Below are 16,248 nucleotides of genomic sequence, written 5' to 3'. Positions count from 1 at the left end.
GTTGAATCGTGTTAGGAAACTTTTTTTATGCTCCTTGGCAGCTAGCATTGCTACCTTTATTTAAGTAGTTGCAGGGAAATAACACAATTGAATAAACTAGAGGCAAGGAGATTAGGAGTATTGAATATTTTTCTCAGTTGATTATGCAACATTTATGGACATATGTAAAAGCATAAAGAATAACACTACAGATACCCATATAAACTGACCATCCAACTTTAAAAATAAAATGTAAAGGGAGGTTCTGTCCCTTTCTTCTAAGAGATACTCACAGCCCTGGAATTGATATTTATCATTCCTCTATTTATCGTTTCTTTGTGTGCCATGGGGGCCAGCAAACTTTTTCTGTAAAAAAGCCTGACAGTGAATTTTGGCTTTGCAGGCCCTACAGTATTAAAACTACTGAACTCTACCATGGTAGCTTGCAAGTGCCAGATAATACTCAAGTGAATGGATATGTCTGTGTTTCAATAGAACTTGGTTTACGAAAACAGGCAGAAAGTCACATTTGGCCCGTGGGCCATAGTTTGCAGCCCTGGTGTGTGTGTGTGGAATGAATGTTTGCATGTCTGTGGACTGAATGAATGCATGAATGAATGAGCATATTCTTGCAGTTTTTTCTGTATCTATTTAAAATGAAAAATGTACATGCTCTTGGACTCAGCAATTCCACTTCTCATATCCAAGCTAGACAAGCATTCTAACACTGCGTGAGGAGGCATGTCCATCTGTCACAGGCGGTGATAGTGAAGAAATTAGAACCCACCTAGAGTCCATCATCAGGGGACTGGCTGAGTAAACAGTAATGTTCATACTTTGGATTTCCATTTGGCCACTAAAACAAATGAGCACACAGTTTGAGAAGAGTGAGCGAGGGAGCATGGAGCAAGCAAAGGTCAGAGTGGTGAGCAGAGCCCATGTAGGACCTTGGAGCCACCCAAGGAGTTTAGATTTGACTCCAGGTACCCCATACACCATTAACCTTCTTAGCAGACTGCACAAAAGGAAGTGCCTATGATACCGCTTGTTGCTGTCACCGTGTTGCTCCTGAAGTCCTATACCATCTATTGCATAAAATCCTTTCACACCCATTATTGAGATGCAGCAAGAGAAGGAAGGGAAAACCTTGACTTAAGAATTATTGGCCAATTGTGAGACCCCGTTGAGTAGCCTGGCTTTCTGAACCTCAGTTTCCACATCTTTAGGATGGGAAAAGCAATACTGCCTGTTCTGTGGGAGTGTAGTGAGAATGAAAGAGATGTGTGTTGCTAAGTACCTCATTCAGAGCCTGATATGTTTATTCTTTCCCCTTCCTTTAATCTCCTGACAACCTGCTGGCAAGTATCAGTATGTTATTTCATAAAGAGAAAGCTAGTCCTGGTCACCAAGGAATCATTTTATCCCTCTAAGCATTCTCTTCATTTATGGGAGTGAATGGTTGAGAAGGAGGGAAACCACAATTACAAAACCATCCCCAGAACTAGAAATGTTCTTTTAGAAACACACATTTAAATCGTATCAAAGTACTATTTTACACCTATAAGATAGACAAAGATAATCAAAGTATATTACATTTTCAATGAAAATACAATATCTGGGCTTTTGATAGTGGATTAGCCCCCCTCCTTTGATACAGTCCCTTCTCCAGCCAGTTGCTCATGGGATTGGAGTCTGTAGTTTGGAGAAGATGTCAGAGTTTGGCCAAAACAGAAGGAAGATTTGTAACTGTGGCCTTTGGATAAGCATCACCTCCTGCCTCCCCGCCCCCCCCCCCCGCCCCCGGCCAAAACAAAACAAACAAACAAAAAAACAGAGAATGTGTCTTAGGGGTAAGTGGAATCATCATTATAGAGGAAGGTTGGTTCATTTAACACCTTCACCCAAACTCCTGATGAACTTTAAACCATACAGGGTGCTGCTCCATGGAGTAGGGGGTTGTAAACTCACTTCCTTCAGAGCCAGGCAGGAAGCAGGAACCTGATCACATGTGCAAAATAAAGCACCTTAAAACCAGCCTCCGTGTCTCAGAGACAGTACAGATCCGTGATGACCCGGGATACACAATCTGGAAGCCTCTAGGTAGCTTGTTGTCACATGGGAATACAGGCATAGCACCAGCCCATTGCTCAAGAGAAAGCATAAGTCCAGATTTTTTAGTGAAATTCTCCTGATTTTTAAACAAAAAAACAATTTCATATTTTCCTTAAAAATATGCACACTTAGCAAAATACGTCTGTAGACTAACTTTGGTTCACAAGCCAATAGTTTGCAACTCCTGGTTTGGAAGCTGATAAACATGCACGCTGTCTTGACTCAGCAGCTCTTCTGTGGGTGACAAGGGAGCATCCTATTCATGTGTCCCTGGTGCTTCTTCTTCCTCCTTCCAAGGCATCAAGACAGAAGACAGCTTGAACCATTCCCCCGGCCAGAGTGGATTCCTCAGCTATGGCTCCAGCTTCAGCACCCCACCCACCGGACAGAGCCCGTACACCTACCAGATGCATGGTCAGTGTGGCGCTGCGGCCCCTCCCTCCCCTCTCCAAGGCATTGCCTGAGTTGGGTGTCATTCATTCATTTATTCAGCAGATTTGAGTACCTACTCTGTGCCAGGATCTATCTCAAGTAATGGAGTTACAGTGGTGGACAGAAGATATGAGATTGCTCTTATAGAAACTGATACTAAAGCAACAAATAAACCGACTAATTTGGGAGGAGTTGAGTGCAGTGAAGCAAATAAGTGTGTTGTTTGGATAGGGAGTGATGAGCAGTTGTGGGGCAGTCAAGAGGCATTGGACATGTAACTTTAGGTAGAATCATCAGGAAAGGCAGAGGGAAAAGTCAGTGTAAACGCTGTATGGAGGGAAATGTCTTGACATATTTGAGACACAGAACTAAGACCAGCAGGGCTGGAGCAGAGTCGGGGACGTAGGAGGAGAGAGTTTTGGAGAGAAGGCAGAGCTGAATCACACAGGCCTTGAGGGCTGTTGGCTTTGATTTTAAGTGTGATAGACAGGAAGTTCACTGCACACTCAGGGAAGTGCTGGGTGGTGGGAAGAGTGGCCAGGCAAGTAAAGTAACTATTTCAGCTGGAGGTTCAAGGCTGCATGCCCATAAGGTGGCCTTCGGAGGGGAAGAAAGAACTCCAGTGCATAACTCCCTCTTCAGGTAGGCCAAGAAACTGGCCTCCTAGATTCTCCTGTGCCCACCTCCACTCTTTTACCCACTGTGGGCCCCTTCTCTTCTCCAGTCCTCCATTGGGAGCATGTTAGAGCTGACGCATGGGACAGAGGGCTGGTGGCATCTTTTGGAAGATCTTTTGGAGATCTTCATCCCCGTGTTTTTCCTTTCATGAAAGCTGGTGAAAATGACCACCAAGGGTGTGAAAAGTTATGTGAGAACCTGAAGAGGTAATGACAAGGTGGTGGGCTAATGAGTGATTGTACTTTTCTCTTTAAAAACTCTGCACATATTGTCACTTAACATTCTTTGAAATGGATGTCAAGGGCAGCCTTTTAGGTAAAATCCTGGTGAAAATTCAGCAAGTAATCATAGGGGTATGTAAGAGAAACAGGGCGCTGAGCACTGATGCCCAGCACTGGAATACTTCTGTGTAAAAGTCTGCAGCAGACTGCTGGTGACACCATCAGCTGACATTGGCCAGACACCACATGGCACCTGATGTTGCTGGATCATCTGATATAGTCTCCATGACACTCCAAAGCATTGGTGCTGGTATTGTTCCCATTTTCCAGGAGAGGAAACTGAGGCATGGAGGGAATGACTGATCTACAAATGCAACGGGAAACAGACTGAATCGGGTCTCTTGGCGGCCTGGTAGAATCCCAACTCCAAAGCCCATGCTTTTCGTCATGGTACTGTCCTATCTCCTCTTCCTCTGTTGTCACCTCTGTCATCCCACAGTGGTCTTTCTGAGTTCCCTTGAAGGGTACAAGCTGCTGGGACCTTCTCTAAGTGCAGAGTGAATTGTGGTACCGATCCCAATAATAAAGGTTTGTGAAGACACTGAACTTGAACTTGCACTTGGGCCAATCTCAAGCCAATTTTTTTTTTCCAGCTCTGCCAATAGCAACAGAACTTACTGCCTTGGGCATCTAAGGCTGCAGAGGTTGAATAGCAAACACAGTCCAGCTTCCCCCATTCTAGTAGCCCCTCCCCACCCCGCTGTGTAATAAGTGAGTTAAGTTATGTAGGTATGGCTCCCCAGCCACTCATTATTTATTCTCTATAACTGAGCACCAGCTGTATGCCTGGCACCCTGGGGGCACAGCAGTCAACAAAGACAATTCTCTCATGGAGAGGGACAGGCATAATCAATTAACAAATAAATAGGTGGCTACAAATATTGGTAAAGTTGGTAAAAGACAAAAACAGGGCAGTGTGATGGGCAATGAGTTGGGGAATGGTGATGGATGTTACTCGGGTGGTGAAGGAGACCTGAGTGATGAAAAAGATCCAACCATGTGAGCAGCTGGAGACAGGACAGCCCGGGAAGAGGGGACAGCAAAGGCCCTGAGGTAGAAAAAGGCTCTCATTATTGAAGGATTCCAAAGCAGACTCGTGAATCTTGGTAGAGTGAGTGAGGGAAATGAGCTTGGAAGGTGAAGCAGGCACTTCCTGGGAACGGATATGAAGAATATTATTTCCTCTCTGGTCCTTACAGCAACCATGGGAGGTGGGCACCATCAGCTCTGCTCTACAGATGATGAAAATGAGGCTCAGAGAGGAGAGGCGACTTGCCTGAGATCACAGAGCCAATACGTGTTCCGAGCTGGGATTCAGACTTGGGTTTCTAGAATTTTGGAGCCCATGCTGATCCTCCTAGTGTTATTTCCAGGACTCCTTCGGGACTCCTAAGCTCTGAATATTCGCCTTTCCCCTGCATCTTCCCAATAGGCCGCTGACATAGGTTCTGTCGTGATCCCCATTTTACAGGTGGAGATACTGAGCTACAAAATGGTAAAGTAACTTGGCCAAGGTCACATGGCTGTGGTGGGGGGATTTGAAGCCAGGCGGTTGCACTTCAGAGCCCAGGAGGATAACCACCACACTATCCTGCCCTCCAACTCTTGGAGATTCTTCTAGGACAGTGGTCGGCAAACTGCGGCTCGCAAGCCACATGGGGCTCTTTGGCCCCTTGAGTGTGGCTCTTCCACAAAATACCACGTGTGGGCGCGCATGTGCAGTGCGATTGAAACTTCATGGCCCATGCGCAGAAGTCAGTATTTTGTGGAAGAGCCACACTCAAGGGGCCAAAGAGCCACCTGTGGCTCGCGAGCCGCAGTTTGCCGACCACTGTAATCTAAGAGATGATTCTCCATGGGTTAGCCTGGCCTACACCCCACCCAACCACCACCACCATCCCCGCCAACCCCTTGCAAATGGAAAAAAAGACCTCTTGCTCTTTCTCACCCGCCCCACCATGAGAATAATCCAGGTTATTTTCTTAATCTTCCTTATGGCCAAGATGCCAGAAAGGCTACGGCAGCAGCTGGACTTTGTCCCAATTAAATGCCTTCAGTCTAATGCTAATGGCCATAAACCGCTCTTGAGACAGCCCAGGCATTTTGTAAGCCTGACATATTCCTCCTGAAGTATTTTTTTCAAACACAAACACACAGAACGCTCACACACCATGCCCATGTGCTTCCTATTAACTTTTTTTTTCAAGTTGCTCCAGAGGAGAAATAAACTCTCCAACTACTCTGTGCGCATTTCAGAATGGAAGACCGTGGTTGAGGGAATGAAGAGGGAGGCTGAGACTGGGTTTTAGGCCTGAAAGCACTGACTTGGAGTGAAATTAGTCCATGTTTAGAAGCTAAAATGGGTCTTTCTTTTCTAAGAATTGAAATTATAATTTTGTAGAAGCAAAAGGACCCACCCCATCATTTTACAGATGAGTAAACTGAGGCACTGCAGCAGAGAGGTGTATGTATAGTCACAGGGCAAGCATTAGGTAAGCCCAAGGCCTGTCCCTCGGTCTTATACCAAATCTCAGAAACTTCCGCAGAGCCATCACCCCTCAAGGCCCTGGTTTGAGATCTGTATCTGTTTGGATAACACTGCCTCTCCACCAAATGTACAATAAACGTAAAGGAGAAAAGTTCACAACATTCGCCCAGCCTTTGCATGATTGTTTATTTTCTTTTTTAAAGTTCACCCAAGGGTTTTTATAGCTGAAATGTATTTCTTATGGGTTTGATTTTTGTTGTTGTTTCTTTTTGGCTTCTCCTGCTAAAACACTGCCGTTCGCCGAAATGACCACAAAGATTAAAAAGAGAAGAAAAAAGCCACTTTGAGAGTGTGTTGTAAGAGGTTAAGAGCTCTGGACCTGGCTGCAGTCAGTCCTGCTCTGTCCCACACACCATGGCTCTTGGGTGAGGCTCTTGACTTCTCTGTGCCTCAGTTTCCTCATCGGTGGGATTGGCATCATGGCAGGAGAGTGGCCTAATGGGGCTGCCAGGGGAACTAAATGGGATGGTTCTTGGGCACACCAGATGGGGCCATAAAGCCTGGCTGTCCTTTTTATTACTCCTTTCGTAACATGGTAGTTAAAAGCAGTAGCTCTCAAGGCAGACTGAGTTAACTTCCCAGCTATGCAATGTGACATTGAGCCAAATTACTTATTATTGCCTCAGTTTTTCCCCTATCAAATGGGGGCACTAATGCATGGGATGCTGAATAATTAAATGAGTTAAAGGTTGTGAAGGATTAAGAACACCTCCTGCCATAAACTAAGTACTCTACAGATATTATCGTTATTATTTTATTGTTATTCTAATTTCATATCTGATGGTCTGTGTTCTTCCCATGTTCACTTCTCTTCCCTGAACTCTCAGTTGTAAGTAGCTGTGGTCAGAGAAAAGAGGAGTCCAAACCTGAGACTGTTGAATCATCACCTCAGCATAAACTCCTCATTTTAGAGGGACTTACACATGTTGGGAGCCCTCTTCAATGGAAATCCCTTTTGTATTCACCAAAAACCAGGGAACATGAATGCTGAAGCTCAGAACCCAAAGTGAGCCATTCAGGAGCAATGCAGAAGTATGGGATTCAAGGACGTGTAGGAAAATTACAAGGCCAGTGAAAGGATTTATAAGCCTAGTGAACTCAGCCTGAGACTTCCAAAGCCAGTTTGTGTCAGATTTATGAAATCTAGCACCATCTCTGGCATCCAAAATCTATGTGACCTTGGACAAGTCACTGAACTATCATGATCTGTGTTTCACAGCCCTCATGCTCACTGAAAAAAGAAAGAGGTCAGAGAAGGCCATGGTCAAATCCATCAAGTACATTAGGTTAAATAGTGTGTGGCTCAAAGCTGAATAGATGTCTTTGCTGCAGGACTTTCAGAGCTCCTGCAGACTGACGTGCCTGTGTCTCTCCAAGAATGGAATTCAGTAGTCGATTTTCCCAGGTAGATTTGAAACAGGGACCTTCTCACCAAACAAATGTTCTGCACTCACAGGGAAGGCCTGGCTGCAATGATCTTTAGGCTGCTTCCTATGTTAAAATTATTTTTTAATGTATTTTTATTAATTTCAGAGAGGAAGGGAGAGGGAGAGAGAGATAGAAACATCAATGATGAGAGAGAATCATTGATTGTCTGCCTCCTGCACACACACACCCCCCCCCCCACACTGAGGACCAGCCCACAACCCAGCATGTGCGCTGACTGGGAATCGAACCGTGACCTCCTAGTTCATAGGTCAATGCTCAACCACTGAGCCACGCTGGCCAGGCTATGTTAAAATTCTTTGATTCTCTAATTTTTTCATGGTGAACATGTATGTATTCCTTTTTTCTGTATTTTTGTTAATTTATTTTTTATGAGATACAATTCACATACCATAACATTCATTCTTTTAAAGTGTACAAGTCAGTGGTTTTGCTATACTTATAAAGCTATGCAACCATCACCACTGTCTAATGCCACAGCCTTTTCATTACCCAAAAGGAAACCCCATGCCCATTAGTCATCGCTCCCTACTTCCCCTCCTGCTGATATATTTTCCTTTTGTAATAAGAAAGAAAAAGATACATTTAAAGTTACTCTTCTTTTACATGTGTTTTGAACAAGGTTATACATTTACCTAGTTACACAGCTACAGAAATCGCTTTCCCACCTTCATCCCACATCCACTCAGTTCCCAAACCCCAAGCAGTTCAGCACGTGAACCAGGTTCCGTGGATCCATCCAGAATGTCCTTTGGCAAATAGAAGCAAACATGTACACACTCTATTATGTTGCATGTTCCTATTATAATAATTAACTCATACATGAGTCATAAAGAAGGTAATGATACCAGTATAATTCTGAAGGTGGATTGATTCCGTTGCTCTTAAGACTTCTCCCTTGTCACTGGTTTTAAGCAGTTTAATTTTAATGTGCCTTGGGGTAGTCTTCTTCATGACTGTAGGGTTTGGGCTTCATTGAGCTTCTTAGATCTGTGAGTTTATAGTTTTCATCATATTTGGAAATTTTTCAGCTATTATTTCTTCAAATATTCCCCCCACACATACCCTCATGTCTTCAAGTTCACTAATTTTTTCTTCTGCTGTATCTGCTCTGATGTTAATTACACCCTGGGCAGTTTTCATCTCAGACATAGTTCTAACCTCTACAAGTTTGATTTGGGTCTTTTAAAAAATACCTTCCATGTCTGTCCAGTCATTCTTCTGGCTCCTTGAACAAACAGAATATAGTTATATTAACTGTTTTAATTTGCTTAGCTACTAATTCTATCTCTGTCATTTCTGGGTTCGTTTTCATTGATTTTTCTCCTATAGGTCATATTTTCTTGATTCTTTGCATGCCTGGTAAGTTTTGATTGGATGCCAGACATCGTGAATTTTACCTTGTTGGGTGCTGGACATTTTTATATTTCTGTAAATATTCTTGAGCTTTGTTCGGGGATGCAGTTAAGTTACATGGAAATAATTTGAGTTTTTCAGGTCTTGCTTTAAGCTTTGTTAGGGAGAGCAGAGCAGCATTTGGTCTACAGCTCTCTCGACCTAACCAGTCTTTCCCAATAGCGAGGGAGCCTTTCTGAGTGTTCTACCCGATGCTCCGTGAATTATGAGGTTTCCACTCTGGCTGATGGGAATGGGAACTGAACTCTGTTTTATGTAGCTGTGGTCAGAAAAAAGAGGAATACACGTTTGAGACTTTATTATGAGCTCTGAGGATTGTTCTACTCTTTGGCGGTGGTTCTCTTCCAGCCTTGAGTAATTTCCTTGCAGGTATGTGCTGATCAGTGCTCAGGTGGACTCTCAAGGGAAATGTCTCTCTCAGTGCCGCTCCCTTTTTTCTGGCACTCTGCTCAGCTAATTCTCTCTACTTTGGTCTCCTTGGACTGGCAGCTCCATCTCCTCAATTCAGAGGCCGCTGGGCACCACCTGTGTCCCCTCCCTAGGGACTTTCCACATCGGGGCAGTCATAGGGCTCAATACTCATTTCCTTTCTCTTAAGCATCACTGTCTTTCATTGTCTGATGCCCAATGTCTTGGAAATCTAGTTTTAAATTATTTCATGGGAGAGGGTAAAGGCAGTCCCCGGAATCAGTCTCGACCAGAAGTAGAAGTAATGCTGCACTGGTTCATTCGCGTGTTTTTCAGTCCATACAGTGACTGCAAAATGCACAACACAGGAAAGCAAACCAACCTTGGAAGAATTCCGTTCTGTTCCTGGTGCCCTGTGTTCTTCCTCTGACCTCAGTGTGGCCATGTGCTCTGTGTTTGAAGAACTTATTTTGCAGTTCCCCCCAATCTTTGCACATTTTGCCCTTGTTTCCATCATTCAGCACCTCCATTGTCCTTGAACCCCCTTCCATTAAGATACCTTCAGCTCCTTTTTAAAGCAAAGTATTCGGTGTAATGTAACACTTCACTATGTATTTTTTATTTACTTATTAGAAGCCCGATGCACAAAATTCATGCAAGGGGCTTGGCCCCCACTGCCGCTGCCTTGGCTGCCTCTGCCTCGGCCCCCACCACCGCGGCTTCATCCAGAAGGTCGTCTGGAAGGATGTCCTGTCTAATTAGCATATTACGCTTTTATTATTAATAGATTTCTTTTTTCACTGTTCTGTTATTTTTATTGGGACTGTATTGCTTTTGCTAATGCCCTGGTTATAATGCTGCATTGTTTTTTAGCAGTCTGCCCAAGACTACTTTTACTCATAAGCCCCTTTATTTTAGTGCACAATTTTGCCCAATGCACGGCCTTTCAGGAAGACTTCAGATTATGGCAGAAACATTTGGGTGTCTTCTTATTTTCATAGGTAACATACTGTACCCACTCTTCTACACTTTGCTTTCTTTGTTCAGCTATATACTTTGGAGAACTTTCTAAGTCATTCCTTTCACAGATGCCTATTATTCCATTGAGTGATGTGCTATAAATGATTTAACCAGTTCCTTGCTGGGTGTTTCCAGTCTTCTGCAATTACCACCAATGTGTCTATGAATAACTCTATCTATATATCATTTTGTTTTCTGCAATTATATATGAAAGGCAAGTTTCCAGAAGTGGAGTTCAGGGTCAAGGGAAAGTCCATATTAAATTTGGTAGATAGCTCCAGGTGACCTCCATATGGAGTCTGCTGATTTAAACACCCACCAGCATTGTCTGAATGTGCCTGCTTCATCAACCCCATCATCTCATTATTGGAGTTTTTGCCAATCTGATGCATGAAAAACAGCATCTCAGTGTAACACTAATTAGTAAATGTGCTACAAAGCTGATTGTCTTTTCAGATACTTGATAATTAGTGTTACCTTTTCTGTGAACTAGGAGATTAGACTTGGAAAACGATGTCAAAGAGGAGTGATGAGGGGCAAGGCAAATCAGCATCCAAACATATGATAAAGCTACAATAACCAGAACAGTATGGTTCTAATGTATGAACAGACTGCTTGACTAACAGGAGAATATAATTCTGAAAGAGACAAATATATCAGGGAATTTAGAAAACGGGGTAGATGGCATCTAAATCAGTGGGGAAAGGTGAAATATTCAATGAATGGAGCTGGAATAACTTGTTGGCCATCTGGGGTGAAAAACAGATCCTCTCCTATTACTGTACACCAGAAAATAATCCAAATGGATCAACAGTTTAAGTGTCAAAAGTAAAATCATAAAAGTACTAGAAAGAGAATGAGCAAAATTTTTATAACCTTGGAGTGGGAAAGGCTTTTCCAGCCATGACTCAGAAATCCAAAAGTCATCAATGAAAAGATTGACAGACTATAGATTTTTATTTTTTTGGCATGGCAAAGAACACCAGAAGTAAAGTCAGAACAACAAAAACAATCAAATGAAACAAAAAGCAAATGGCAAACTGTGAATAAATATTTACATCTCAAACCAGGAACAAATTGTTATTCTTTTTAAAATGATTCTACAGTTCTATGGATTGAACCTGCTCTGGGATGTTATTCTTCTAAATAAAAGAGAAAAGTGAGGAGGTCTGATGTTACAGGGGAGGACGGGGGCCATAGCAAACTGGAGAATCCCAGCCCATCAGAGTTGGGGAACCAGTGTTACCCTAGAATGGAGCCCCAGAGAGACCAAAGCTTTCCATTTTTTAAGGTAATCCTCAAGATTATATTTTAATGTAAAATCTCATTCTTTTACAATATTGGCAACTGATTGAACATGTATAGGACTGGTCTTATGCCTCTATCTTACAATGTGGTTCCATTTTTTTTTCCAATTTTTTAAATTGATTTTTTTTTGGGGGGGGGGAGAGGACACAATTCATTTTTCCACTTATTTATGCATTCATTGGTGGATTCTTGTATATGCCATGACTGTGTATTGAACTCACAACCTTATCAGGACAATGCTCTGACCAACATACCTACCCAGCCAGGGCCATGTTTTCTTAACTGAACCACAGTTCATGAGACCAGGAATGGAAGGAGAAAATTACTTCCCAAGTGGTGACTTGGGAAGCCAGATAACTCGCCCCTTTTGGTCCTCACCTCTGGCTTATTTCATCAGCGAGGCATGTCCCGGAGGGCTTGAATGGTGGGTGTGGTTAGAGCTGCCTTGGAACCCAGTGGCCTCCTGGTGAAGTAGATTATTTCCCTATTTCTTCTTGGCAGCCGTAAATTTCAGGCTGTCCCGGCCCAGCCAGTTCTGAGCAGGCTACGTCTGTCTGGTCTCACTATGTCGGTCAAGACAGGAGCCAGGCTTGGCATCCCGAGGGTTCCTGGACTGAGGTCCGGTTTCCTGGTGTGAATCAGCAACTCTTCTGCACACGATGACGTGGGTGAGGTTTTCTGACATGTCAGCACTCCTGTGCCGTGCAACCTCCTCCCTGGTGGTCACCTTCCTGTCACCTTCGTGTGTGCAGGCTTGCTGCCTCCTGCTCCAGCTGAAGTCTTTTGGATTTAGGACGTACAGAGGTTAAATGAATGGGCTTTTTTTCTGGTTATATAACAAGTTTGATTTGGTCGCCCCCCATCTGCAAAAGCCACAGGAGATGATCAATGAAAACAGCTGGGGAGCCTGAGTTAGCCCTGAGGGTGTTCAGTGAACAGCTCACTAAGGCAGCCCTTCCTGTAAGCCTTTCTGTGATGTTGGCGACGTTCTACATCTGGGCTGTCCCGTATGTAGCCATTAGCCACATCGAATGACTGTCGAGCATTGAAATGTGGCTAGTGCGACTGAGGAATTGAATTATTTGTGTTGTTTAATTTTAATTAATTATAATTTAAATGTGAATGTGGCTACTAGCTGCCATATTGGGCAGCACAACTCTAAAGAGTAATTCAAAGCCAACTCACAGCCTGGTTACTGCCGGGGTAGGGAGATGTCACCTAGCAGGTGTGATGGGCTGAATGTGTTCTCCTAAAATCCATGTGCTGAAGTCCTAACCCCGATGTGATAGTATTTGGACATGGGGTTTGGGGAGGTAGTTAGGGTTAGATTAGGGATCGATGTCCTCATCAGAAGAGGAAGAGCAAGAGCGCTCTCTCTCCTCCTGCACCCATGAGGACACAGCGAGAAGGTGGCCATCTCTGAGGAGTCCCTCTACTATCTTGAAATTTAATTCAGATGTAATTTAAAAGTCAAACTGGATGTTATTACTGTAAAATGAAGGAGTTTATAAACCATATTTTTGAACATGTAACCACCCAGGCATGACCACACTAGGTTACATAATGAAACAGCCAGACACACGCATATGAAGACTCACAAGAACATGGCTGTGTGGGCAACACAGACACCACCAACAGTGTGGCCATCAGCAGAGTGGCTTTCCATCAGGGGAAATAGCTCTTGGTAAATTCCAAACAAAAGAAAGCCATCCTTCTATGGACAGTGGTAGTGGTGTCGTCAGGAAATCACCCAGAATGGCCTCCGGGGACATGTAATCCCAGAGGTCATGGGGCTACGGCTTGCAGACAAATTAAGATACTTGAATATCATGGTTTGTTAAATCAGTTTAAGAGAAACTGAAAAACTACAGGAAAGAGATAGAGGTTAACATATTAAAGATAAGGTGCAAGGAGGTGAAAGAGCCACACTATACTCCCCAATTACCGTGATGGCCGGCCATGACTTTTATCCATATTTCCAGGGCAGAGGGCACTCGGCGCCAGAGTGGCATCATAATGATTGTTACCAATGAGTGACAATCTGTCATTCACTCAGCAGACACTCATGAGCACCAGCTCTGTTCCATGCAGCATGCTCGGTGCAGGTCCTACAGCCCTGAGCTGACAGTCATGCCCTGTCTTTGTGGAATGTATATCGCAATGAGAGGACAAAGACAGTACATTAGCCCAATCTAGCTGCCATAACAAAATACCGTAGACGGGGTGGCTTGAACAACAGAAATGTATTTGTTCACAATTCAGGAGGCTGGAAGAGCAACACTGGGTGTCCAGTAGATTCCATTTCCGGTGAGAGCACTCTTCCTAGTTTAAAGACCTTGTCACTTGACCTTTACTCTGCGCCAGAGAGAGGGAGAGAGAGAGAGAGATCGATCTGTTATCTCTCTTATAAAGATACCTGTCCTATTATTGGATGATAGACCCACCTTTATGACCTCATTTAACCTTAATTACCTCCCCAAAGGTCCCATCGCCACATACAGTCACATTGGGGGATTAGGACATTAACATAGGAATAGGGGGGTGGGGGCACACTTCAGACCATAATAGTGAGCAAGGAAATGAGAGGATGTTAACATGATGCCAGGAGTGAGGCGTGCGCTGAGGAAAATAAACTGGGAGGTGTAGCAGAGAGAAACTGAGGAAAGAGGGTCTAATTTGGGTGGTGGGCAGGGTCTCTGAGCTAGTGACAGTGGAACTGATAACATGCAAATTAAGAAAAGCAGCCATGGGTCATGCGTGTTCCTGGCAGACAGGAGGTGGAGCACTTGGCCACAAGGAGGAAGAGAGGTGGAGGATGAGGTCGGAGGGTGGGTGAGGCAGACCTCACAGAGCCTTGTGACCCTGTGGGGCATTTGGATTTTGTCTTGAGAGCACCGGCAGCCATCAGGGGTTTCAAAACAGGGAGGGTGATCTGGTTTGCATCTTAGAAAGACCACTTGGCTGCTGTGGGGAGAATGAACTATCAGGGGGTCATGGAAGATGCAAGGAGACCAGGAGGACCACCCCATCCTTGGCTCTCCCTTCCCTCCAGTTCTTCTCTGGGCACAATGGAGCCAACATTCGCAGAGCTTGCCTGTAACAACACTCACCAGGGCCTGAGGACTCCGTCCAAAGAATTCTAGAATCATCTTTATCTTTTCACTCCCAAAGAAACAAAGACCCAGAGAAGGGCTTTGATATTGTCACTCTGGTGTTACTTGCTTTTATTTCTAGCATGTCAGTCAAATAGGAACTAAGCTCATACCAAGGTCTATGTCTGCAAAATTTGTTGAAAATGTTACATGAAAAATCTCTCTGATGATCAGGATATGTTGGGGTCAGAGAGGAGAGTGAGAAAAAGAAAACAGCAATGAACCAAAAAACAAAAACAAAAACTGCAGACACTGATCTAGAGGGTCCTATTGGAGGTACAGGCCCACCATGGTAACTCTTTAGAGATAAGAGTGGAGAGCGGGCTGCTCCCAGCCTGGGGCCGGGGCCTTCTGCTCAGGAATTGAAAGCAATAATTAAGGGGTGGGCAGCGAGGGGAGGGAAGAGACAGCCGCAGGCTGGAAGCCATTTATTAGGAGAGAGACAGACAAACAGATACTACTCGTCCTTCTTTGCTAGAGAGAAGCCATAGTCAGACTGTGGGATACGTCATTTGTGCTCTTAAAGCAAATATCACTTTTTCTGCTCCTAAAAGTTCAGTAGGTAAAGAGGAATGAGGGAAGTTGCTGGGAATTTCTCTGATCCTCCTGGTAGGGTGCTCTCTGGCTGCATTATTTCATTTCAACAGGCCCCAGGCTTCAACTTCAGACCCCACTCACCCCGCCTTTTTGTACTGCTTTTACATTTTTTATATATTTCTTTTAAATCACGTACGTAATATTAGTGTGTGCCTTTCTGTAATTCTCTGTGCGTGCGCACATTTGTGTCTGTGTGTGTCTGTGTGTGTGTCTCTGTGTGTCTCTGTGAGTGTGTTTCCCCCCACAACTGGAAAATTGTTCTTTTTTAGCAAATAAGATCTTTCTGTGCATCTTGTTTTACAAATTGCCTTTTGTATCTTTTCACTAAATATGTAACATATATTGGAGATCTTTCAAAGTCAGTTCAAATAAACCCTTATTCTATTTTCTGGCTGCTAGTACTGCATAGAGAAAGCCGACCCCTGGGTTTGAATCCCAGCACCAGCACCAGCGTTTACTGGCTGTGTGACGTTAAGCAAATAGCATCTCTGAGACTTGATTTTCTCATCTGTGAAATGGGGTCTACAGGAATAGCCGACCTCATGGGCTCTTGGAGAGCTGGATACCAGGTGATAGGTACCTGGGTTTTTAGGACAGTGCCTACATTAGTCAGGGCTCTTCGTGAGTGTTGGCTCTTCTTCTTCTTACGGACACTCCGTGGTATTTAGCTATTCTTCTTTGGATGGACAATCAGCTTGTTTCCAATGTCTCACTATTTTTAGCTCCTCTGAAGCTCACCGTCTCTGTACCGCTTCTGCCCCACAGTACAGTTGCTACCAGGAGTATTGGTTGCTGCACTGGAACTTTGGTTGTTGGGCCATTTGCTGTCCCTGCTACTTTGTACTGGGATCCACATCTCTGTGTGTTTATC

The 16,248-nt window shown here is 44.1% G+C and overlaps 1 protein-coding gene and 1 long non-coding RNA gene across 5 annotated transcripts in view; both read left to right on the top strand.

The window, feature by feature from the left end:
- The window catches only part of LOC132239867 (uncharacterized), a 566,058-nt gene that overhangs the window by 292,470 nt on the left and 257,340 nt on the right, over positions 1 to 16,248 (top strand). The window lies entirely within an intron of this gene.
- EYA2 (EYA transcriptional coactivator and phosphatase 2) overlaps positions 1 to 16,248 on the top strand; it is a 209,784-nt gene that overhangs the window by 89,277 nt on the left and 104,259 nt on the right. For all 4 annotated transcript variants that reach the window (XM_059706857.1, XM_059706858.1, XM_059706855.1 and 1 more), the window contains one exon: positions 2,389 to 2,505. In XM_059706857.1, the coding sequence (XP_059562840.1) occupies positions 2,389 to 2,505 (117 nt within the window). The remainder of the gene's footprint in view (positions 1 to 2,388; positions 2,506 to 16,248) is intronic.

The sequence above is a fragment of the Myotis daubentonii genome, chromosome 8 (genome assembly GCF_963259705.1).
Source record: "Myotis daubentonii chromosome 8, mMyoDau2.1, whole genome shotgun sequence".
NCBI lineage: Eukaryota > Metazoa > Chordata > Mammalia > Chiroptera > Vespertilionidae > Myotis > Myotis daubentonii.
This window is presented reverse-complemented; position numbering and strand designations above follow the sequence as displayed.